Here is a 24,526-nt window from a genome sequence, read left to right on the forward strand (position 1 = left end):
GCTCAACCTCTGGCATCTGCCAGTCAGTGTAGACAGTAATGAGCTAGATGCATCAATGGTGTGGCTCAGAATAAGGCTGCTTCCTATGGTCCTAATAGAATCTGGACCTTTGCTTGATCTCCGGAGCAACTCCTTTTCTGGGTTCTATGCTGTCTTCTCCCAGATGTCCACAACACTCTTAACAAGCTCTGCTACCTTCTTTCATTCTTATCCTGTCTCATTTACCTTTTAATTTCTATGATGGAGCAGTAGTGGAGGAACAAGCTTTGCATGTGACAGCAAGTGTCCAAAGATTGTTATGCATGAGTTTGTGGGATGTCGGAATGGGGAATTTGTGTTCTTTCTCACCATCGAGGTGGGGGGGGAGCTGCAAAAATCCCCACTCACGTCATTGTGCCCCCACTTTCCAGCACTTATTGTCCTATTAACTCTGCTAGCATTTATTCCCGGCTAAATATGTGTGGGATTGCAGACTGCGCCTCTTTGAAATGTGCCTAGCAGTACCGACATGCTACTACATGTAGAAGTTTCAGCAGGAAGTGGTATTCTCAACACAACACTGTCTCCAGGCCCTTCCCTTATTCTGTGGAGAAAAGTCCTGAACAACAGTGCTGAATTCAAGCAGCCACCCTTATACAATTGTGTTAGATATTTGTTTAAAGATATATCCTGCCTTATTGGAAGACTTGAGATGAATTAGCACACTGGGCAAGATAAATTCTCTCTGCCTCTGTTAGGAAACAACAGAAATTCCTGCAAAATTTACAGAAAAGGGCTTGGCTATTCAGCCACCCTCTGCCAAATGCTCGTTTGCAACAATTGCTTTAGCTCAGGCATCCCCAAACTTCGGCCCTCCAGATGTTTTGGACTACAATTCCCATCATCCCTGACCACTGGTCCTGTTAGCTAGGGATCATGGGAGTTGTAGGCCAAAACATCTGGAGGGCCAAAGTTTGGGGATGCCTGCTTTAGCTAATATGGGCCGATGAAATCGAATTACATGCTTTGTCAGCACTCCTGTGCTGTTGTAACTATGCACTAAGCACAGTGATGGAACATCGGACAAGGGTTTTACCTTTACTGCATACCTGTTCCTTCCTGCATCCTCAAAACACTGCTAACTCATTAACATCCAATTGCCTTATAGAATAGAATAGAATAGAATAGAATAGAATAGAATACAATAGAATAATTTATTGACCAAGTATCAACCATACTTGGAATTTTGCTTTGACTTCATTGCAATGTAAAGAAAAAACGTACCTCATACAAACAGTATTCCCCTCACAATACAACAGCACAGCGAAAAGACCCCATACCACCAACTGGCCTCCCTTCCGCCCACAACTATAGATTCAACATTTTGATGGCACAAGGAAAAAAGCTATTCCTGTGCCTAGATGTTTCTGTATATAGAGTCCTATACCGACGTCCGGATGGGAGTAAATCAAACAGGTGATGACCAGGATGTGAAGGGTCTACAGCAATTCTCTTTGCTCTCTTATGTGTATGTAATTACATTTGTTTCCCCACATTGACATCATTCCTCAATGACATCACATGAAAGAGCCAGTATGGTGTAGAAATTAGTGTTGGATTAGGACCTGGAAGACCAGGGTTCAAATCTCCACTCAGCCGTGAAGTTCATTGGGTGAGTGTGGGCCAGTCACCATCCCTCAGCCTAACCTACCTCACAGGGTTGTTGTGAATATAAAGTGTTGGGGGGGCACCATGTACATCACCTTGAGCTACTTGGTGGAATATCTGTATAAAACATCAAATTAGTATTTTTTTAAAAATCTGCTGCAAAGTATAATTGTTGTGGCATTTGTAGGTATGTAGATTTAAGTGCTTGATTTGTAATTGTCGATTTTTACTGATGGCTTAAATGTTTCTTGTAAAGTGTTTAGTACAATTAAGAGGCATATAATTTTAGTTTTATGTACCGTATTACTATTTTGTTAACTGCTCTGTGCTCCCATAGGACAAAGGGAAGTCTAGAAATGCAATTCATAAACATGTGGTTTCTTAGGTTTTACTTTTTATTCCAACTAAATTATCTTCCCCTAGATCGATTGACTCACAGAACATTTTTACATGTCCCATCATCAAAGGTCCCTGTTAATTCTCCACTAGATTGCTTGTGCCATCAGTTTCTTCAAATTGATTTTCAGTAGAGCACTTTCAGAAATGCTCTGTCTCAAAGCCAGTTTGTGATATAAAGTTCCCAGACAGGGAACTTGCATGACATCACACACACTTGACATGTTTGCTGCAGAAACACCTGTGGAACACATGTGTATTTGCAGTAGTTGGTTTACCCTTGTGAAGCAGATAGAGAAGTCCCACTCTTTGGAGATCTCTTTGGAATGCATTTGGTAACTGGTGATCAATCGACAAGGACTAATTTTGTCTTTGCAATATAAATCTGAAAGCTGCCACCTCGCACATTCACTTCCTGCCAGCCGTGCAGCACCTGTGCAAATTCTAGATGGACGCCCATCACAGAGAAGAGGAACAGCTCAAAGATACTGGCACTGCCCACACAAAGGAAGGATGCATGCACCAATGTGATAAAACAGCAATGCTTCTTGAATTTGCAAAAAGAGAGAGAAAAGCACACAAAAAAGGAACACGGAGCATTTATTGTATCCTCATTTCAACAGATGTCAGGCTCCCAAACGGTTCTGAATATGTGCTGGCATATTGAGGCGCAAACCTGCCAGCTTGGTTGGGCTATTGCACCTTTAGTGACCTTTAGTGACACTCAACAAAGGAAGCATTTCTCAAGATGGAAATGTAGGGTGCTTCCAGATGACATATTTACTGCACATTCATCCTGGCTTGTTTGCAGGGAGATGAGATGATGTTTGGCTATTTCACTGAGCATGCATTCTGATTGGTTGGTGGGGAGGTGAGATGATGTTGCCTATTCCTGTCACATTCTTCCCCACTAAACGTCCAATCTTCCGGGAAAGTGAGTTTGTTGCCCACAACCTCCCAACCGACCATAATTGCCCAACCTGAATTTGCTGGTATGCCACTGAATCCCACCCCAAAATAGCAACAATCTGGAAGCAAGCGATCCACAGGTTGTTGTTGTTTACTACTACTCGTGTGTCCCATTTGAGAAAGTTGTACAACTCTGCAGCCTGCTACCCTAACAACCATTTTGAATCCTCCCTCAATTGCTTTATCTTCTTACATACAAGCAATTTTATCCTCCCTGACCATTTCCAAAGAGGGGTTAACCCTGTCAGCATGTTGCAAGCAAGGACTCTAGTGACACCTTCAAGACTAATTTTTTAATATGACATGTGCTTTCATAGACAAGCCACTTCGCTAGTTAGCGAAGCAACACTTATTATCCCCCCCCACCCACATTTTCTTTTAAGGTGCCACAAGATCTCTTCCTGCTTCTGTCCCCCAGATCCCCCTCGTGCGCGCCTCCGAGAAAGAAACAGCCTCTGCACCTTGGCGTAAAAGCGCGAGAGGAAAACGAGGGACGCGGTTCAAACCATACCTGAACTTCTGTCCCGCTGGCACCGTGATTTTATTGAACTTGTCCATGCTGCCAGGCGAGGCGACTGCCTCGGACAAACGGGCATCCGAGTCGGCAGGGACTGAGGGGGGCTTCCTCGTTCCCGAGAGAGAAAGGCTGGATTCCCCCTGATGACTCCCCTGGCTGCTTCGCCTCCTCGCGGATCCCCTTAGCGTCGCCTTTGCGCGCGGCCCGCCAGGCGACTTCTCGTGTGTTGGACGAGAAGCAAAACTTGCCCGATCGCCCGGCCAGGTTTCATGTTTCGAGGGGGTCATGTGACGGAGCCAGCTTGGCTGGCAATAGGGTGTTTGTGCAAACTTGAAGGAGATCCGCACCTATTGGGCGTGTCCCAAACCACCCACGTCTGGGGCTGAAGTCCTTCCTGACGTCCTCGCGGCTTTGCCTCGCGCGTCGCGGGCGTTTCATCCCCGGGATCGTGCTGGTAGCTGGGAACACTTCCTGCCGCCGTCCCGGAGCTTTGAAGCGGCTGTGTGCTACCTGGAAGAGTTTCCTGCACGTTCTGCTGCCCTGGAAGGCTCTCCTCTCTTGCAATGGGATGCCTTGCCCGCCCCCCAACAACACACAGAGTTCGCTTCGTAGAGCCTCCATGTTCCAGTGCAGACTACCTCGGAATACCAGATATTGGAGACAAGAAATCGGGGAGGGTTCTTCCTGGTGTGATTCTATGCAGAGTTCTTCCTGGTGTGCCCTGCTGACTTGCTGTTGGAGAAGGAATGTTGGTTTTCTGTGGATCTGTGCCCACAGGACTCTCCTGATGCTCCTTCCATAAAGTGGGCTACATCCAGACACCATTGGAATCCCATGTTTATTATTGTCGTAATATTTATATCTCACCTTTCTTCCAAAGAGCTCAAGGTGGCGTACATAGTTTCCCTTCTGGCACCTTTTATCCTCACAACAACCCTGTGAGGTAGGCTGGGCTGAGGGGCAGTGACTGGCCCAAGGTTCACCCAGTGAGCCTTTATAGCTGTGTGGGGATTTGAACCCTGCTCTCTCAGGTCCTAGTCTGACACTCTTAACTACTACACCGCAGTGGCCCTCTTTCAGGGTGGCGGATCTGTGCAGATCGCGCCTTCTGTGAAAGGCAAGCATGTTCTCCTCCGTGTTGATTTCACTGTGTGCGCATCATGCTTCCCACCATCATTTCATGCTCTCTCTTGCTTGAGATGCTGTTTGTGTCAGGCTGTGCACACACTTCCATTTACCCTGTATCCAATGTGCACCCACCACTGCTTGGGGAAGCACTGTACAAGCCACATCCCGCAGGTGTCCTGTTGTTTCTTGTGAAATGCTGTGTTTTGAAGCATTTGTCCCAAAGGAACTTCGATGCATATTTGGGGGGGGGGGAGAATGACCAAGCTGTGTTTTAAGTCAGTAATGCACACACACAACCTTAGTCTTTGCCAACCGGTATCTTTCTTGAAGTGTCCATTCATTTGCACGACCTCATTGCTTTTGGCCCAGGAACGCTGCTGAAAAGAAATCTTTAAAGTGTAAAGGGAGGGTTAAGATGAGAATGCAATGTGCTGACCCCCTCCCTTCACAGGGAAAGAAAGGTCACCCAGGGAGTGTTGGCAGCAAACACACACTGATCTAAACAAAGGCGAGGGGCTATGAAGATGCTGTGTAACGTGGCAACTGGATTTTGCAACACTACCCTTTGTTCCTCTTCGATGAGCAAGAACAGATTTTGCAGAGGAACTTGAAAAGTGAGGGGGCTGCATGTTAAAACACCGTTAAACCTGGAACCAGGCAAAAACTCTCAGCTGATTGTGGTAGCAGCCACAGCAGTGACTGAAATGAACTACCTACAGCATGTGTGCACGCATGCTGAAATCTCATCAGTGGGATGGTGTGTGAAATGGGTGAATACATTTCCTATACAGTATTAAAATATATTTAAATAGGATCAGGATTTAGGATTTGGACTGTTTACTGCATGGGGAGGAGGAGATGAACCATACCACAGTCTTGATGACACATAGTTGCAAAGCTGCTACCCTGTTTCCCCTTTTTTAATACGTAGTCAGAAAGTAAGCCATGGCAGGGTTTTTAAGCATTTGAGAAATATAAGACATACCCCCAAAATAAGCCATACTTCCGCTCCGCGGAAACCAACCCCCACAGGCACTTCCACTCACAGAGTCACTCCATGCAGCTGGCACTGCAGGAGCGCGATCAGCTCTGAAGTGGCGCTCCAAGAGCTCCGCTTAACAGCTGATCGCGCTCCCGCCTTGCTGGCTGCATCCCCGCGCTCCGCCTTCTCGTCCATCGCCGCCCTGCCGCTTCTGTGCTTGTCGCCACCGCTGGGCTCACTGCTTCTTCCTTGCCTGGCCTGGCCAAGGAGCTTGGAGCGCCCTGCAGCGGCAGGCGGAGCGCCTGAGCCAGCGGCCTCTGCCTGGCCCGGCCTAGGATGCCTGCTGCCCCGCCACCCGGAACCAGTGGCTGCTGCAGCGCCGAGCACTCAAGAGAACCGAGCAGCGCCCTGAGCCAGCGCCCTGAGCTGTAAAAACTGTACCGGTAAAAAAAAAAAATAAGACATCCCACCGAAAGTAAGCCACCCTGTGTTTTTTTGAGGAAAAAAAGTTATAAGACGGTGTCTTAAAAAAGGGGAAAGACGGTATTTGCCTTGGAAGGAAAGCTACCAGTAGCATCAATGGCTGAACAGCAGCTTGGGAGTCGAATTTACATTGGGAGTCTGGCATAACTCAAACCACTGGAGAGTTACAGAGCTCAAGTAGGACTTTTGGAAAAGTAGAGGACCTTTGGATGGTTAAGTCCAGTCAAAGGCGACTATGGGGTGCTGTGCTTATCTCGCTTCAGGCTGAGGGAGCTGGCGTTTGTCCACAGACAGCTTTCTGGGTCATGACTAAACCACTACTGGCACAACAGAACACTTTTGGAAAAACAACAGGCAATGCACTTTCATTGCTGCTGGCCACTGTCATGTAACGGACTCACACACCCACACTGTAAATTTCAAGCGCCTGGCTTTCCCCATCCTGGGTACTGTAGCTTACTTCTACAATTCCCAGCAGCCTTAGAAAATTGCAGTTCCCAGGGTTCTTTGGCCACGTGCTTTGAATGTATGGTGTGGACATTGAACCTGGGCATTCAAGTCCAAGTGCAGAGGTGTATTCAGATGTTTTCCACATTGCATCCTGACTGGGTGTTGTTAGGTACCTCCCCCTCATGCCCAATGGAAAGGAACTGAGCATAGCACCACCCGCTCGGGTCCCATTCTGGTCAGTCATGTGGGCTGAGGCATCTTGCAGGGTGATGTGAAGTTAAGATGCTTTGAGAAGAGTGCTTCCAGTCTCCACTGTAGTACAGTGGTACCTCGGTTTATGAACACAATTGGTTCCGGAGGTCTATTCATAAACTGAAGCGTTCATAAACTGAAGCGAACTTTCCCATTGAAAGTAATGGAAAGTGGATTAATCTGTTCCAGACGGTCCGCGGAGTACTTAAACTGAAGCGTTCATAAACTGAAGCGAACTTTCCCATTGAAAGTAATGGAAAGTGGATTAATCTGTTCCAGACGGGTCCGTGGATTACTCAACCTGAAGCGTACTTAACCCGAAGCATGGGTATAATTGGTTCCGGAAGTCTGTTCATAAACTGAAGCATTCATAAACTGAAGCGAACTTTCCTATTGAAAGTAATGGAAAGTGGATTAATCTGTTCCAGACGGTCCGCAGAGTACTTAAACTGAAGCGTTCATAAACTGAAGTGAACTTTCCCATTGAAAGTAATGGAAAGTGGATTAATCCGTTCCAGACGGGTCCATGGAGTACTCAACCTGAAGCATGGGTGTAATTGGTTCCTGAAGTCTGTTCATAAACTGAAGCGTTCATAAACTGAAGCGAACTTTCCCATCGAAAGTAATGGAAAGTGAATTAATCCGTTCCAGATGGGTTTGCGGCGTTCGTAAACCGAAAATTCGTAAACCGAGGTGTTCATAAACCGAGGTTCCACTGTAGTCACAGAAGGTACCATCCCTAATGCTGTGTCCAGGTGCTACAGATATCATGCTCTCAAATTCAGGAAGGCGCTAAAATTAAGCAGATTCTTCAGTGTGGCCTCAACACCTGTTCTTTGCTACTTTGTGTGCCTCTTGGAGTTTCACAATGTCACCACCTGGTTTCAACCATGAGGGTTAGAAACCTAATTCCAAAATGAATCATTTCTCTTCTTGTAAGGTTTTGTGACCTTGACAGATCCGTAAATGCTATACTGTAGTTTACTCCTCACAGATGTACAGTTCCCAGCACCCTAAACAAACTATGTTTCCCAGGCTTCTTTGAGGAAAGTCATGTGTGTTAAATATACATACAGTCAAACCTCGGCTCCCGAAAGCCTTGGGAGTCGAACGTTCCGGCTCCCGAACGATCAAAAACTGTTCCGGTTTTTGAACGTTCTTTTGGAAGCTGAACGTCTGACGGGGCTTCCGTGGCTTCTGAAGGCAGCTGAGACGTTTCTTTTTTGCACATTGCAGTCCATTAGCAGATTTGGAGTAATTAGGGTTCCTGCTGGAATATGACAGAGCAGTCACACAAGCTCTCTGGTCCTCAACCTGCTCATTCTGACCTGGGATTATCGAGGTTATTTTGCAGGATTTACAAAATCTTCCAGTCCCAACATAAAAACAAGTTGTGTCAATGCACATCCAAGCTTCCTTGTTGGACTTCAGTTCCCCTTCAGTCCCAGCCAGCAAAACCAACAGCCAAGGACGCTGAGTGTTGCAGTGTAACAACATCTGGAGGGCTACACATACTCCTTTTAGGTAGTACAGTTCCACTTCTATTAGGAAACACTGACAGTCAGAAGGCATTCATGAAAACAACACATTCTCATGCCGGATCTGCCTTCATGATTCACTTAGCAACTGTTCCAGCCACAGTTAATTTCCCTTGAGAACAAAATCGCAGTTTGGAGGTACAGTTAACACTTCTGCTTTTATTATTTTTTTTAAAAAAATTATTTTGATTGCTTCTTCAGTCAATGGGGGACTTTTGCTTCATATCAACTAAAGGCTTGATTTTTTGCCTTGCCTGTTATTATGCGGGAGAGATAGGGAAGTAGAGGCTCTCCATATGTTATTGGACTGCAACTCTAAAAATCCCTGACTATTGCCTATACTGATGAGAACTGGGGCTGAGAAAGATCTGGTGGTCTGCAGGTTCCCCATCCCTGAAATACAGGTTCCCCCAATGGTGCTGTGGAGGCCTGGATCTTGCCATATGTCGACCATAACTTAGACCCTAGGCTTAACTATTAAGTGGTGGTTTGAATCCGAGACTTCAATATGGAGCCATTTTTGTTTAGCAGTAAGATTCAGGTCAAAATCTGACAATGTATTGTTTTAACATCTCATTAATATACATATCTATATATCTATATATTTCTTCCTGAAGTATTTCAAATGTTTTCACCAAGCAGCATAGCTAAAGAAACACACAGCATAGTTTCCTCAGAAGTAAACCATACTGAATTCAATGGGGCACACAGCCAGGTAAATGAGCCACGCCCCCTTGGAACGTCCGGATTGGACGCGCCAAGGGAGCGCCTGTCCAGGAGCTAGCCAATGGGTTGGGGGGGGGATGGCAACCACCCCCCCAGCACGTGAGGGCCTCGTGGCGCCCACAACCCCCCCCTTCTACAGCGGAAGGGGCTTTACTCTATACCAGGGGTGGCCAACTCCTAAGAGACTGTGATCTACTCATAGAGTTAAAAACTGGCAGTGATCTACCCCTCTTTTTGGGGTTCAGTTCAAAGTTGCTGAGCTTTTTCTTTAGGAAGGAAAGCCCTGGTTTGGGGGGTTCATGTCAAAGGGAGGAGGAAAGCAGAGATAAAATCATGAGCTTTTTTTAGGGGGGCCAAAGTTGTTGAGCTTCTTTGGGGGGAGCCAGTGATCTACCAGAGACGTCCAATGATTTACCGGTAAATCACGATCTACCTGTTGGACGTGCCTGCTCTATACTCTGTTAAGAGGCAGAAACATCTCCTTCTTTATGTCTTAGGAATGTAACATGAAGCTGGAAATTTGCTGTTTGAAAATGGTTTACCACAGAATTTTTTCCTTTATTTGTGCAGCTCTCAGACCATGGGATATGAGTGATTTAAAATTTCCATTATTAGGATACCATGACACATAATGGCAGAGGAATTGGGTTTATTTTGTTGCATAAGAAAACTAAAATACAACAACATTTTGTTTTCCAATGTTTGAACGCGCTATTTGTGCCTTTTGCTTGTTGTTGTTGTGTTACAAAAAGACAGTGGGCTTATACCTTGTATGGGAGAACATAATTTTGAATTTGCATTTCTTAAAAGTGAGCTGTCCATGAGAAATATATCTTAAATACATAAGAGGTAAACTGTCTTCCCACTTAAGACTGCAGTCTTATGCACTCTCATCAAGGAGAAAGCCCTATTTAACACCCGAGTAAACGTGCATGGAAGTTCACTGTTAGTGTGCTAATTCATTAATAATTGTGCTAATTAAATACCAGTATTTCCAAATAAATGAAATTAATTAGAGAATGCTATGAACAACAAAACAGAATTGGAAAAACAGACCGGGGTGTGGGTGGGGATGTGCCAATGTGGAATCATTTGCACATTTCCCTTTTTTATGAAATAGCAAAAATACAACTGTAGGCTGCAATGTGCCATTAAAAAAGATAGTTCAAACTATGACTAGTTAGCTAAAACTGTTTTAAATTTGAGAATACTTTTCTCTTTTTGTTTGGGATAATACTTTAAGGCAATTTCAGCTGAGTTTTGTGACATGGGGCAATGATAGCAACATGCATGGCTTTTATCATGGGGCAATGATAGCAACAATCGAGCATTCTGGTCCTCAGATTGGAATGAGGCCTGGTGTATGGCGATAGCACACTAGGTGCAAATAACTTCAGTTTTGAATGTGAAAGAGATAGGGCTTCAGATTACTTGATGCATCTGTTCACAGTTTCCTTCCTTACAGAGCTTGAGAATATAAATGTGCAGTTTCTTCATGCTTGAGTGAAAGGCAAGTTTCTTCTCACTGCTGAGGTCCAGGTGCAGCACTTTCTACCAGACTGTCTGTAAAGAGGGAAGGGTGGTGGCAGGGGGCTCAGACCTTGGAAAAATGGCAAGGCCTCATCTTTGTTATTTTATCTTGCATGGGGCCTTCTGGTTCAGATGAGCAGGGCAAATTGTTAATAATTCTAAACAGTGGTATTGCTGGAGATGGTTCAGGAGTCCTGCACCCTGGGGTTTTCCATCTTGTCTCAGATTGACTGCTCCCTCCAAAAAACTTTGGAAATAATCAACTTTGCTTTCTCCCCTGAAATTTGCATCTACACATATAAATTTGCATATGCAGCTGTATACAGAAGTGCCCTGCTGCTAAGATATGTTTACTGTGGCAGAATAAACCAGTATAGGCATATATTGTATTGAGTTGCATGCCACTGAATACATTTGAGATTGCATGCTGAAGAATTTTGGTTTCTTTGCACTGGATCTGTAATTGTTTTGATGCACACATTTCCCACTCCAGTGTGAGGATATAATGCATCATTTTGTAAAAATAAGTCAGTGTATGGGTAATTAATTTGAAGCCATTGGAGAATGTGCATAAACGTCAGCCATTGTACAGTTTCAACAGACACCATGGTGAATAAGCAATACTGAACAGCATAAACAGGGGACATTGTCAGGTGAATACGTTTAGTCTCCAAGTGATGTTGGGAAATACGCATGACTTGGCAACATGAACAGGGCACTTCATGCATGACTCTTCCACTTTGCAAATTCCTCACTTGGATCTTATGCATATTGCCTCCTCATACTGCTAAAACATAGCACATTCTCTGTGATGTGTGCTCAATATGCACAATGGCCACACATTCTCAGGGCCGGCCCTATGGCAAGGCTGGGTGGCGCAGGGCACCAGGGGGCTGGCATGCTGCTGTGCCTGCGGCAGCCGCGCAGCGGGCGCTGGGAAACGGGGCGGGGGGGCCCGCCGGAGTGATCTTCGCACCACGGCGCCAGGGCGGCAGATATGCTTAAGACGGCCCTGCACATTCTGAAATCATGTTAACCCCATAATGTGTGTGTGTGTGTGTGTGTGTGTGTGTGTGTGTGTAATATATTCATTTTTAATGGTCTTCATATCCAAATGCATATTTTATTCCAGATATTCACAAAGAGGGAAAAAATTATGTATTTCCATAATTATAGACTTCTTTTATCAGTGATCCTGATAAATCAAGGAGAATATATTACCGGTATATAAGAGTATATGAGAGAAAAACCTGTGATGGGAATTCTGGAATATGACGGCTGATTACTGCCTGGAATTTCTTCACATGAAACTTCAGGCACTCCCAAAGATATGCTTCCTTATCATTTTGACCCTACTGAATCTGAATTCCTACATCAATAGTTTCTCAACAGAGGATATGCAGTAGGAAATTAATGTATTATGTGTAACTGAAAGTCTCCCAAGCAATTGTTGAAACGGCAATGGAGTGATAGATATGGCTTTGTACAAAGTAACCCAGCAAGTGCAACATGTGAGGAAGTTTTTAAAAGATGTTGTGGCACCACGGTTTCACTTTTTCTTCTAAGCGATCTTCTATTGCATTCTGGTAAGTATAAATGCATATTTTCTTTTGATAAGGAAACAGCTACATAATGTTAATCACCACATGGCAGACCCTTGTTTACTGATGGGAATGGCTGCCAGCAAATAAATTGTGCATACAAACATCAGCTGAAATAAGTTTGGTTTTTTTTGGTAACGAAAATAAAACAGGAAACTGGATACAAAAATCTTTAAAATGCACATTCACCAACTTTTTAGACCAACTAGCAACATTCTAGGATGGAGCCTGTATGGGAGTAACAGGCTACGCACACACTATACCTTTAAAGCACATTCAAAGCACATCCTCCTCCCCAAATAAACCTAGGAATTATAGTTTGTTAAGGGTGCTGGGAATTGTAGCTCTATGAGGAATAAACTATGCAGCCATAGAGCTGGGGGTTAAGCTAAGCTAGCCAAATCTTCTTGGGTACCAATCAAGGAATACCATGAAGTTTTAGTGAGTAATGTGCAATATTTTTTTTTTAAATGTGAATATAAAATATGAAACATCAGTGTTCATCCTAACCTTTCCAGACATAACTCACATGAGTTCCTGCTTAATGAGCACTGCAAGGGAGACTAGAATTTAGTACTTTGCATGTTGCAAAAACGGGTGTGAATCTTACAGATAATTGTCTGGTTTGGGCCTGTAATTTGGAAATATACTCTCATGAAGGAGATATAATTATGGTGTAATCACTGTGTTGAAAACAAAGACAGTTCTGGGCTCGAAGTGTTTACAAAAATACGTTATTTTTCCAGGGTTCTTTACTTAGTGTCTGGGGGACTCCATACAGGGACCCCCCCCAGTCATCCTGACCAGCACTTCGCCCAGTGACAGCGCTAGCAGTGGGTCAGGAGGAGGGAATGAGGAATGGAGCGGAGAGGGGGCTCTCAGACATGTCAGAGCCAAGGCACCGACCCAGGAAGGACAGTGCAGCAAGGTGCCGGAGCCTCTGCAACGCTCCAGCCAAAGAACGGGAGAAGGAACGCAGCCCCTTCCGGCGCCCGAATTGAGGCACATGCCCGCATGCAGGGCTAGGGGGAGGCGCTTTGGGGTGCCCAGGCTTTTATGCTGGTCCAAGACGCGACGTAAGCCATTGCCGGGTTCTGAATCAGACTAAGCAGTCATGTTTTCTGATATCTCTGCACTGTAAATAATATGCACAATAAAGCTCTTAAAGACAGAGCGGACTGGAGTGTCTTTACTCGAGAGTAGCCGCAACAATCCCCTGACACTTACCTATGACCAATGTTTAGGCACTTGGAAATTAAGAAGATATTGTATTTAAATAGAAAATGTTCTGAACGACAAATATCGGAGGGTATTTTCACACAAGAGTCCTGATCAAAATTCTTTTACTTCAGTGTGGTTTTGCTTGAGCAATTTGATGTGCAATCCTATGCATAGAAGTATACCTAACAGTTCAATGGTATTTAATCCTACATAAGTGTGTACAGGGCCACAATCTAAGACTTATTTTTATGTAGCAGGAAGTTTGCTGCCTGAAACAGCATCCATAAACTTTCCCACCTTTATTTCATATAATAAACCAACCTTTATTTCCCAGTGTGGGGCATAAAGTTAAGGGTAAACGTGTACTCATAACAGATCCCACTTTCTCTTGGAGATGTGCATTGAGTACATGCGAGTGCTGGACACACCTGCGGGCTCAGGTGCAAACCTTGCAACACCTGCAACTAAAAAAAGTCTAACCTGTCCTGTGTATAATTACACTAGCAAGGATTTTTGCTGTGGTTAAACCACTGAGCCTAGGGCTTGCTGATCAGAAGGTCAGCGGTTCGAATCCCTGTGACGGGGTGAGCTCCCGTTGCTTAGTCCCAGCTCCTGCCAACCTAGCAGTTCGAAAGCATGTCAAAATGCAAGTAGATAAATAGGAACCGCTACAGCGGGAAGGTAAACGGCATTTCCATGTGCTGCTCTGGTTCCCAGAAGCGGCTTTGTCATGCTGGCCACATGACCTGGAAGCTGTATGCCGGCTCCCTCGGCCAATAACGCGAGATGAGCGCTGCAACCCCAGAGTCGGTCACGACTGGACCTAATGGTCAGGGGTCCCTTTACCTTTACCTTTAAGTGTGTACAGGGTCACAATCTAAGACTTATTTTTATGTAGCAGGAAGTTTGCTGTCTGAAACAGCATCCATAAACTTTCCCACCTTTATTTCATATAATAAACCAACCTTTATTTCCCAGTGTGGGGCATAAGGTTAAGGGTAAACGTGTACTCATAACAGATTTCACTTTCTCTTGGAGATGTGCATTGAGTACCTGCGAGTGCTGGACACACCTGCGGGCTCAGGTGCAAACCTTGCAACACCTGCAACTAAAAAAAGTGTAACCTGTCCTGTGTATAATTACACTAGCAAGGATTTTTAAGCTCAGACTTGGAAGTAAGGACACACGTCTAACAAATAGGACTCCATTTGGAAATTATTAGAACAAGCTGGAAGTGATTAAAAAAAATAGCATTATGGCATGATATGCCTATACTTAGTGAAGTATCAAATAGATGGTATTTAGTCACACAAATAATTACTAAAAGAATATTGGGGATCAGAATAGACCACCCATGGTTTTCAAGTAAAGCTGAATTAATAGAGACTGGGTTAATATGTCTTTCCTTTAGAAGTTACATCATTTGTAAATATATTTTTGACTTGCTTTTTAAACAAATATTTCTTCTTTTGATAATGGTACATTTTACTGTTTATAGGAAACCATTTATGATGTTTAGACCATTTATACATCCATATATTAATTTATGTGTTACATATCTATGTGTGTGTGTGAATATACTTAAGGTACTCTCTCTCTCTCTCTCTCTCTCTCTCTCTCTCTCTCTCTCTCTATATATATATATATATATATATTGCAGAATTAAGAACAGACTAATATAATTGTACCCAATCTGCTGCTTTGAGACTGATCTTTTTTTTGCTTTTGTTTTTGTCTTTCTTGTTTTTCAGTTTACTTTGTGCATGATTGAATCACAAAATAAAATAAACTCATAGTGTGACACAGCCAATAGGCTGATATACCCAAATGAAAGGTGGAATTTATTCTGCAAGGCCAATCCAGTTTGTTCTAATCCAAACACAAAATAAATATACCGGTAGCAGTTTGGATGAGGTTATTGTCTGATACTCTTCTATGTAAAAAGGGGGGAAATGAAATGAGGATATTAAATTAAATATGAATCATATAAAATTAACTACCGGTATGAAATGCAACAAAACATCTGTCCACTTTGTGAAGGTCAAAAAAAAAAAAGTGAAAACTTACGGCTGGTCCATTATACAGAATCTGTTCATCTCATATTCTGATAAATTCTGAAAGAGAGAGAGAGAGAGGAAAAAAAGTGTTTTTGTAGGGAACAGCCAAAACAAATGAGGAGTTAATTGAAATTGAGATTCACTTTAGCTGGAGGACAGTTAGATGACTCTGTGGAGTTGAGTAATCATATTCTTTTAATGCCACTGAACGATTAAGTCCTGGTTATTTATTAACTCTTTATTACTAACACCTGGTGATTACTGTGGAGGGGAAGTGGCACATGTTGTACAGTGAACGAATCTTCCTAGGAATGTTGTGCTTAAAAAACACACTGGTTAATGAATAATTATTAAAACTGCAAGCAAGAGGATGAATTGGATGAGTCTCCTTAGTTGGAGCTTCCACAGAATGTCCACTGAGGCTCCAGGAGTCTTGCAATCCTTGAGAGTTTGAGGGAAAGGAGAGGCATTAAAGAACACAGCTACTCAGAAATGAAGGCTTTCGGGGCTCATTCATACTTCCACTTGCCCCATGGCTAGAAGGCACAGGTCCAAAGTTTTCTGCTTGTCCCATACTTTCTAGGCATGAGTCCAAGCAGTTTTCCGTTTGCCCCACTGCTTTGCTCAGGATTTACAATTACTGTATATAAACAGGCATAACCGGCTGCTGTAACAAGTCATTCAAGAATTTATAAAGACAATGTGAAATAACATAAATAGCACAACCACATGTTGCAAGGTATCAGAATATGTGAACTATGACATATGAACGACGACATACGACTGTGGACATTGCATTTATGTTGGACTAAGTCCTTTTCTGATTTTTGACATTTGTGTTCATAACTGAGGTTATTTGTGTATGTTTGCTCAGGATTTACTGCTGCATTGGTGCAAACACCATTTACCAAGTTTTATGCCACCCAAGTCTTGATTTCTACCAGTAGAAGCCCCATTCAGCATCCCTCCACTCTGCCACTGCTGTTCAGTGAGTCTTTGCCCTTGGTCATGACTCCTCATCTATAGATCTTACCATCACCAAACCCAGTTTTATTCCTATTTATTTAGAAGATTTTTTGGGGGGGCCACTTCCAGTTGAACTATTGGGTTGCCGTATCACTAGGATTAGAAAAATTACTATTACACACAACGGCAAATTTGTATTCCTGTTATTACTCAGACAAATAACATATATTTTAACACAGGCTTCAGTGTTTATTTGCAGACCCTTTCAAGCTGAAGACGGCAACGTTCTGTTTGTAGAGTTTTCGCTATATTTTTTTATCTTGATGTAACATAAGCTTGAGCGTGTTAGTTTTACAAAATTTATAACCATCTGTCTACTTGCACACAAGCTGAATTTGATAGATTTACCATTTCTGCTGTGTTCCGAAAGCAAAAAGCAGGGTGAACTTCAAAGCAGGGCTTTAAAACCCCAGATAGCATGGAAAGCATGAGTTTGGTTCCTCAGATAACTTAAGGAAGTTCATGTCCTCCCTGCAACTACCCATGCACCCCCCAAACCTTTCCAGAAGGTCAAGAGCCCTTCCTGAGTGATGTAGGATGAGACATGGGAGAGGGCAACTTTTGTTCTGTAAAGTACCTTAAGTTAACCAGTCTTCAGCTGAAATCCATGATTTTTGCCAGTACAAATCCAGAGTAATAGTTATGTTGAAGTTCTGCAGTGAAAGCAAGACTTACTCTTTGGACATCTAATATATTGACTGTGGGGTGAAGGCTGGCATATATCACAGGCAAACACACAATGGGTTTAGAAAAACAAATTGCAAACAGTGCGTCCAAAAAGCCAAGGAATCCTAGAGGGGCTGTTAGTGAGTGATACAAAGCCCAAATGTGAGGTAAGTTCAGCGACCATGCACCTCTTCAGACCTCCTAGCTTTGCTATTCAACAGCTATAGTGAGAAAACAAATCATTCTGGACGAAGCTCAAATGAGCAAAATTAAATCTGCTGATTATTTCTAGCTCTGCAGTTTCAGCCTTAGTATGCCTTTGCTTACGTTGTTAACTAATAAAAAAAATCCTTCAGTAGCACCTTAAAGACCAACTAAGTTTTTATTTTGGTATGAGCTTTCGTGTGCATGGAATGCAGTCCAGTGTGGAATGGAATGCAGTCCAGGTTCTGAAATCTAATCCGGAATATTGCTGGCTCAGCTAAAACTGATTTCAGAGTGGAACTAAGTGTTCCCACCAACCCCCCCCCCCAATATATATGTGAGGCATATGCAGTATCTCAGCAAAACTGCATATCTACAGACTATTTTCAAATTCAAATGTATCTCTGCTTCTCATTATGATTCTTATCTGCATTAGGAAAATGTGGCATTTCAGACTCTAGAAAACCATCTATATTTAATACTAATCCTGTAATTATACTGTAAGACAAAACAGAAAGCTAGTTTCACACACTGTATGTACCATAATTAGGGGATGCCTGACTAGGTCTCGAAATCAGCAAATTCCTATGGATATATATATATATATATATATATATATATATATATATATATATATGGACAAGGAAAGGGGCAGACAGCCTTTTTTCCCCTGCCTCAATTCTTGTGCCATTAAGATCTGCATGAGAAGCAGAAATTTAATGGATAGAACTTCCCCCGCTTGGCTGGTACTACATCAGTAGCACCTATTCCTGATATGCTCAGACCTAACTATGGTCCTATATGTATCAGTTGCATCTTGATTTGACTACTGTAACATGCTTTATCAGAATCGGTCTTGCAGATTTGTTTCAGTCTGGGTTCAAACCTGTTATGAGTCACCTTTAAAGAATGACCTTTACAGAAAGCAAGACAGGGGGAGAGGAACCTTGCTCCTGTTTCTTGCTCTCTCACTCTCTCTGCAGCTTTTGATACCATTGAACATGGTATCCTCCTGGGCTGGCTCTGGGGAATGGGAATAAGGGGTGCTGTGCCACTGCGGTTCCAGTCCTACTTAAGGGACCTATGGGACGTGCGTGGTGCTGTAGTCTAAACCACTGAGCCTCTTGCGGTTGGCGATCAGGAGTTTGACAGTTCCTATCCCCGCGATGGGGGGAGCTCCCGTTGCTCTGCCTCAGCTCCTGCCAACCTAACAGCTCAAAAGCACACCAGTGCAAGTAGATAAATAGCTACCATTGTGGTGGGAAGGTAAATGGCGTTTGCGTGCGCTCTGGTTTCCGTCACAGTGTTCCATTGAGCCAGTAGCGGTTTTGTCATGCTGGCCACATGACCTGGAAAGCTGTCTGTGGACAAACGCCGGCTCCCTTGGCCTGTAAAGCGGGATGAGCGCTGCAACCCCATAGTTGCCTTTGACTGGACTTAACAGTCCAGGGCCGCATTGGGAGAGTGCTTTTTGACTCCCTAGCAGTTCTGCTATGTGGTGCCAGTGCCACAGGGCACTTGTTTTAACGCAACTGCTATTTAATATCTATATGAAGCAGCTGGAAGCGGTCATTAGGAGTTTGGGGCACAGTATATCAGTACAATGATGACACTCAGGGTTATTGCTCCCTGACATCTGACTCGGGAGAGGCCATGTGGGCCTTGTAGCAATGCAGGGAGTCCGTGGTAGGATAGATGAGGGATTTTTAATAAAACCCTGGAAAGGAATTACTATAATACTATTCAGTTTAGTATAGTCACTGTTCTGATTCAAATCAGGAATCGAGGTAATGCTTATTTATTAGGATTTACCAAAACAATTTACCACCAAAAACTGGCAATAAAACAGTTACTATCATTTGGACAGATTGTTCTTGGGAATTAACATATTAGGCTACATATATTTCTATAAAATAGAGTGCTTAATGTTTGGAAAGTCTGGGTTAACTTTATCAAACTTTATGGTTATTCTAGAAGGATTTTTGCATTCATCTAGGGAGTAATTAAGGATTTTATTGTTCAGTTAACTATTAATAATAACAATATTAATAATAACAACAACAATAATTTTATTATTTATACCCTGCCCATCTGGTTGGGTTTCCCCAGTCACTCTGTACAGCTTACAACACATATAAAACCACACCTAGTAGGTAGATGGTAAGTACGATTTATTGATAGCTCAATATTAATAACAATATTAATAACAACAACAACAACAATAATTTTATTATTTATACCCTGCCCATCTGGTTGGGTTTCCCCAGTCACTCTGTACAGCTTACAACACATATAAAACCACACCTAGTAGGTAGATGGTAAGTACGATTTATTGATAGCTCAATGGACTGAACTGGAATGTGATTAATTGAAAATAAACCTAGAAACGAGTTACTCTAGCATTGTGCTGTAGTAACTCTCTTCTTCCTTGCGTATAAAATGCTTCAGAAACTTTGGTTTCTTGATTTTGCTCACAGGCCTGCTAGCCTGAAAACAATGCATGCTTGGTTTAAAAGAAAAACAAATCACCGTTTGCCTTTAAGGAAGTAGACTGTGCTCCTGCCTTCAAATAAAAACTTCCTGCATTGTAACATCTGCTGAGAAGTCACTTCCTAAAGCAAACTTGTTGATGGCTATGCAAATGTTCCACACAATACTTTTTTCAGGCAACATTAAAGACTTTATGTGTGCAAATGAACAGCACCCATACCCACTCTTCACCCTAGGAAAGGTGTAGCTTTTTTTATGTGTACTCTGGTACATTGGCAGTTTAATACTCTACTTTTCTTGCACAATACCAAACAGTGGGTCGGGGATATGAGCAAAACACACACAATTCTGAATGCTAAAATATCCCAGCTAGTCCTAGAATTCCCTATGGAAGCACTTGCTAATGCCCTCTGTGACCATTTCAGCATTTGGCAACCAGTGGATGCTTTTACAACCCCCAATTAGCTGCATCAACCAAGTCAGTAAATTAATACTGAGATAATCCTTTTTTTGCCTTTCTCTTTTGGACTCTTATCGCTTGCTTTCCAAAGCTTTTCTAACAAGAGCTTGGAATGGGTTTGCAGATAGACAAAAAAGAGAGAGAAATATTGGGCTAATTAGTATGGAATGGTGCTTGTTTTATGAGCTATACAGAAATGAATTAGTCAATTCAGAATTTCTTCCCAGAGTTCAAAGTTAAAATCTGAATGTTCTGTATAATAACCTACTTCCTCCCAAATAAGATCTGAAGTCCAAATCTTCTTCCCATTTAGAAAGAAAACATTTTAAACATATTCTACTTTTCTTAAAAACCAAACCAAACTGAAGAGGGCTAACAAAAACAAACCTAATTTAAGAATGTATCAGTTACCAAACACTACAAAACAACAAGGAAACAAAAAACCATATAGGCTACTGGCAGTATATGGAATCAAATACTTGGCAGTCCCCCGCTACCCCCGAATCTGAAGATTTGTAGACCATTAACAAATTTGAACTGAACCAAGCGGGAGGATCATGGTTGTATTCTTTGAAATGTATTCTAGAAGGATGTGGAAGTCAAGAGAAGAAGGTTATATTTCCAGTATTGGTTAAGTATGTAAGGAGTGAAAATACTCCTGAGGTTGTGGAGTAATGTATGTACGTCTAAGTTTCTCTGAGCCATAAACCGAGGTTACAGAGTCAAATAGCACCTCTCATCCTGGCATGTGAGGATATCTGGTGGAAAACCATAGTTCTGAAACATAGAGGAGGGCATGTGACCAATGAAAACGGAAAATATGCATTGATTGATGGAAGAAGATACAGTAATTTGGTTTCAAAGCCATTTCATTGTAGAAAACTCTGACATCTGGCGGTCTTAATGAAAAGTGCATTTAAAAACTCTTCTCAGAAACAGTTTTATGTCATGTGAATTGAAAGCCAGGGTTCTGAGATATTTTTAAACGAAAGTGAAGTTAACTGTGGGGAAAAAAAGAAATGAGAAAGAGCTTTTATAGCACTTAAATTCTTTTTATGAATGTATAGTACTGTGTGCTTTGATGTGCTGTATTTGTGGCATCTAGAATTCAAGCTGCGTTCCTAGATATGTCAGTGGTCAGGAAGATGATTCCTGTTCACACAAAAGTTGCTTGGTCATTTATCTTAACATTCTTCTTGTGTCCAGAAATTAGTTCTATCATACTCCTTCACTAATGCAATGACTCCAGCATTTGTCGTGTTTTATCATTTTCTTTCTTTGCTGTTGGGCAACACAATTTGCTTTTCTTGTTTCTTGCAAATTGGGACAGAGCTACAAAATTAGAACTTTGAAAAACTTGCCAGACTAGATTGTGTCAGACACATCAGAACTTTAATAGGCCATATCCCAAACAGAGGAAAAACTAATGGTGAGAAGAGTTTTAAAACTACACTTCTCATTTTATAGTAAAGTGACCTTGCAGGTGGCGACTGCATTTTGCTACAGATAAACTGTACTCTTTACAGCAGGTTCCTTAGCTGTTCTAAATCAGATGATAAACAGCCTACTGATGACTACACCATTCAAGTTATTTTTAATAGGGTGGGAGGGATCCTTTCAAAAATAACAAGAAATGGTAGCCCACCCAAGAGAGATACAAAACTCTAGTGTTGAAGAAGGCAGAATATCAGAAGGATCTCTGGCATGAACAGAAGATGTCTGCTTTGCGTAGACACTCCTCTAATTTTTGGCAGTTGTCGTTCATGAGACTAATACAAACATTGATGCTCGCCCCCTGCATTCAACGTGGGAAGTCCATTTTTGTCTCTAGGTAACAAACCTGCCCTTGAGGGCACTAGGAGAAGGGGACGACAGAGGACGAGATGGTTGGACAGTGTTCTCGAAGCTACGAACATGACTTTGACCAAACTGCGGGAGGCAGTGCAAGACAGGAGTGCCTGGCGTGCTATGGTCCATGGGGTCACGGAGAGTCGGACACGACTAAACGACTAAACAACAACAACAACAACAAACCTGCTAGATTTGCTTTCTATTTGGATGCTATTTCTAAGATTGTTGTCAGTGCCTTCAGGGGCCCAGCCTGTCATGGTCCCCAGCTCTGTGGTTCCATAGTGCTCAGAAGAGAAGGCTCAGCTGAAGAGCTGAAGAGAAGGCTTTCCACAGGGGAGAACCTTCAGTAGCTTCTCCTGTACCTTCCTAGCTGGAGGATGGTCCTCCTTGAATCTAGAGAACTGCTTCCCAGAAGCCCCCCCCCATCTTCTGGATCAGGGATGTCTAACCACTGATCCATCAATGTTGCTGAAATCCAACTTCCATCAACCATAGCCAGTATGGCCTATGGTCAGGGATAATTTATTATTTTTAAAAAATTATACACACTTTTCACCCACATGTCTCAAAGCACTTGGGGAGGTAGAGCCCAACAACATATTGAGAGCCCCTGTTTCTCCACCCCTTTCCTAGACCTTTCAAAAGACAAAAGATACAAAATGAGTCCTCTTTGTAACAGAAGACCACCATGTAGTAGAGCATCCCACAAGCATCTATTTAGTCCTACTCGTTTCAGTGAACATCATTTCCACAATAGTGTGCATAGGATTGCAGCCTTAGTTGTTCTGGAGTTGAAGAAAGGGGCGTGTATGGGAGGGTGGGGATCAACTACAAAAAAATAATATTCAGTAAGGCAGATCAACATTGTTGCTAAACATCATGCTGATTTTCTTTTAGGAACCCTAGAATCCTGGGCAAATGAAATCTCTCATAGCTGTATAACCTAGTTTTAGGAAAGTTGTTGAACAACTCAGCAACGCTTCGTATTTTGTCAGCCAGCCTGCATGGTCATGGAAAGATACCTTTTGATCCGAGTTCAGCATTTGATTCTATTCATAGGGAATCACACACACACACACACACACACACACACACACACAGAGAGAGAGAGAGAGAGAGAGAGAGAGAGAGAGAGAGAGAGAGAGAGAGAGAGAAGGAGTCAATTAAATGCGGATGTCAGGTTACTTTTGTTTGGGGTTTACAACTTCAAGGGCTTGCTCAGAATCTAAAGGTCAATTGACTGTTTCCAGTGGTGGAACACACGGGTGTCTCTTGGCCTCTTTGAATATTGACAGTGTGGCCAGAGGTCAGCTAAAAGCAATATTCACCCCTAGAGATAACGACTTTTTATTTTGGGGAAATGGGCTCATTTCTTATCCAGAATAGACTTTGTGGTTTAGGAATGCAATCCTTGCTGTGCCAGGGCTACAGAACAGGCCATCTAGCCATTGTTGTCCTCCACTTCAAACCATCTCAGACCACTGGCCATGCTTGCTAGGGCTGATGAGAGTTGGAGCCCAATAATGTCGGGAGGGGCAGCAGGCTTCCCCCATCCCTGGGCTATGTTATATTAGAATGCTGCCCGCTGTCTCCTGGGTGAGCCTAGGCAATATCCATCTCTTAGCTTAACATATCACATAGGGTTTATATAGGGATGAAATGGAAAGGGGAAAAGGAAGAAACTCATATTTACTGCCTTGAGTTTATAGGAAAAGTGGTGCAGGGGAAAAAAGATGATGGTGATAACACAAAAGGGTTCAAATGTGGCTTTATCCCAATAGCCTCCTCATTTTTTATGACTTCTCCCCCCCCCCTTGGATCCACATTAGACTTCCTGCCTTTCAGCCTCTTGCAAGAAAATGCTCTAAAGCCAGGGTGGGGAACTTGTGGCCCCATGGATGTGTCCCAGTACCAAGTACCTCTAGCCAGCATGACCAATGATCAGGTATTATGGGAATTGTAGTCCAATACCATCAGGACAGTCACACCTTTCCCAACCTGTCAGTCTCTGTGTGTCTTTGGAGCTTTCAGGAGAAATAGGCAAAGTCAAGAGCCCTAGCAAGGGAACATACAGGGCTTTGGACAGCTCCAAGTGGCCCTCCTAAATCAGCCATAAGAGGTGTTTTTGGAGGAAGCTATAGCCAAGTGGGGACCCAGGTGGCGCTGTGGTTAAACCACTGAGCCTAGGGCTTGCTGATCAGAAGGACGGCGGTTTGAATCCCTGTGACGGGGTGAGCTCCCGTTGCTTGGTCCCAGCTCCTGCCAACCTAGCAGTTCGAAAGCACGTCAAAAATGCAAGTAGATAAATAGGAACTGCTACAGCGGGAAGGTA

The 24,526-nt window shown here is 43.0% G+C and overlaps 1 protein-coding gene across 7 annotated transcripts in view; it reads right to left on the minus strand.

Moving 5' to 3' along the window:
* BLNK (B cell linker) overlaps positions 1 to 24,526 on the minus strand; it is a 98,409-nt gene that overhangs the window by 48,199 nt on the left and 25,684 nt on the right. For 5 of the 7 annotated variants that reach the window (XM_088670384.1, XM_035137409.3, XM_088670385.1 and 2 more), the window contains one exon: positions 15,508 to 15,554. In XM_088670384.1, the coding sequence (XP_088526510.1) occupies positions 15,508 to 15,554 (47 nt within the window). Of the gene's footprint in view, positions 1 to 3,523; positions 3,845 to 15,507; positions 15,555 to 24,526 lie in introns of those variants that run through there. The other 2 variants (XM_035137406.3, XM_035137407.3) reach the window with 2 other exon arrangements.

The sequence above is a fragment of the Zootoca vivipara genome, chromosome 5 (genome assembly GCF_965207765.1).
Source record: "Zootoca vivipara chromosome 5, rZooViv2.hap1.1, whole genome shotgun sequence".
Taxonomy (NCBI): Eukaryota; Metazoa; Chordata; class Lepidosauria; order Squamata; family Lacertidae; genus Zootoca; species Zootoca vivipara.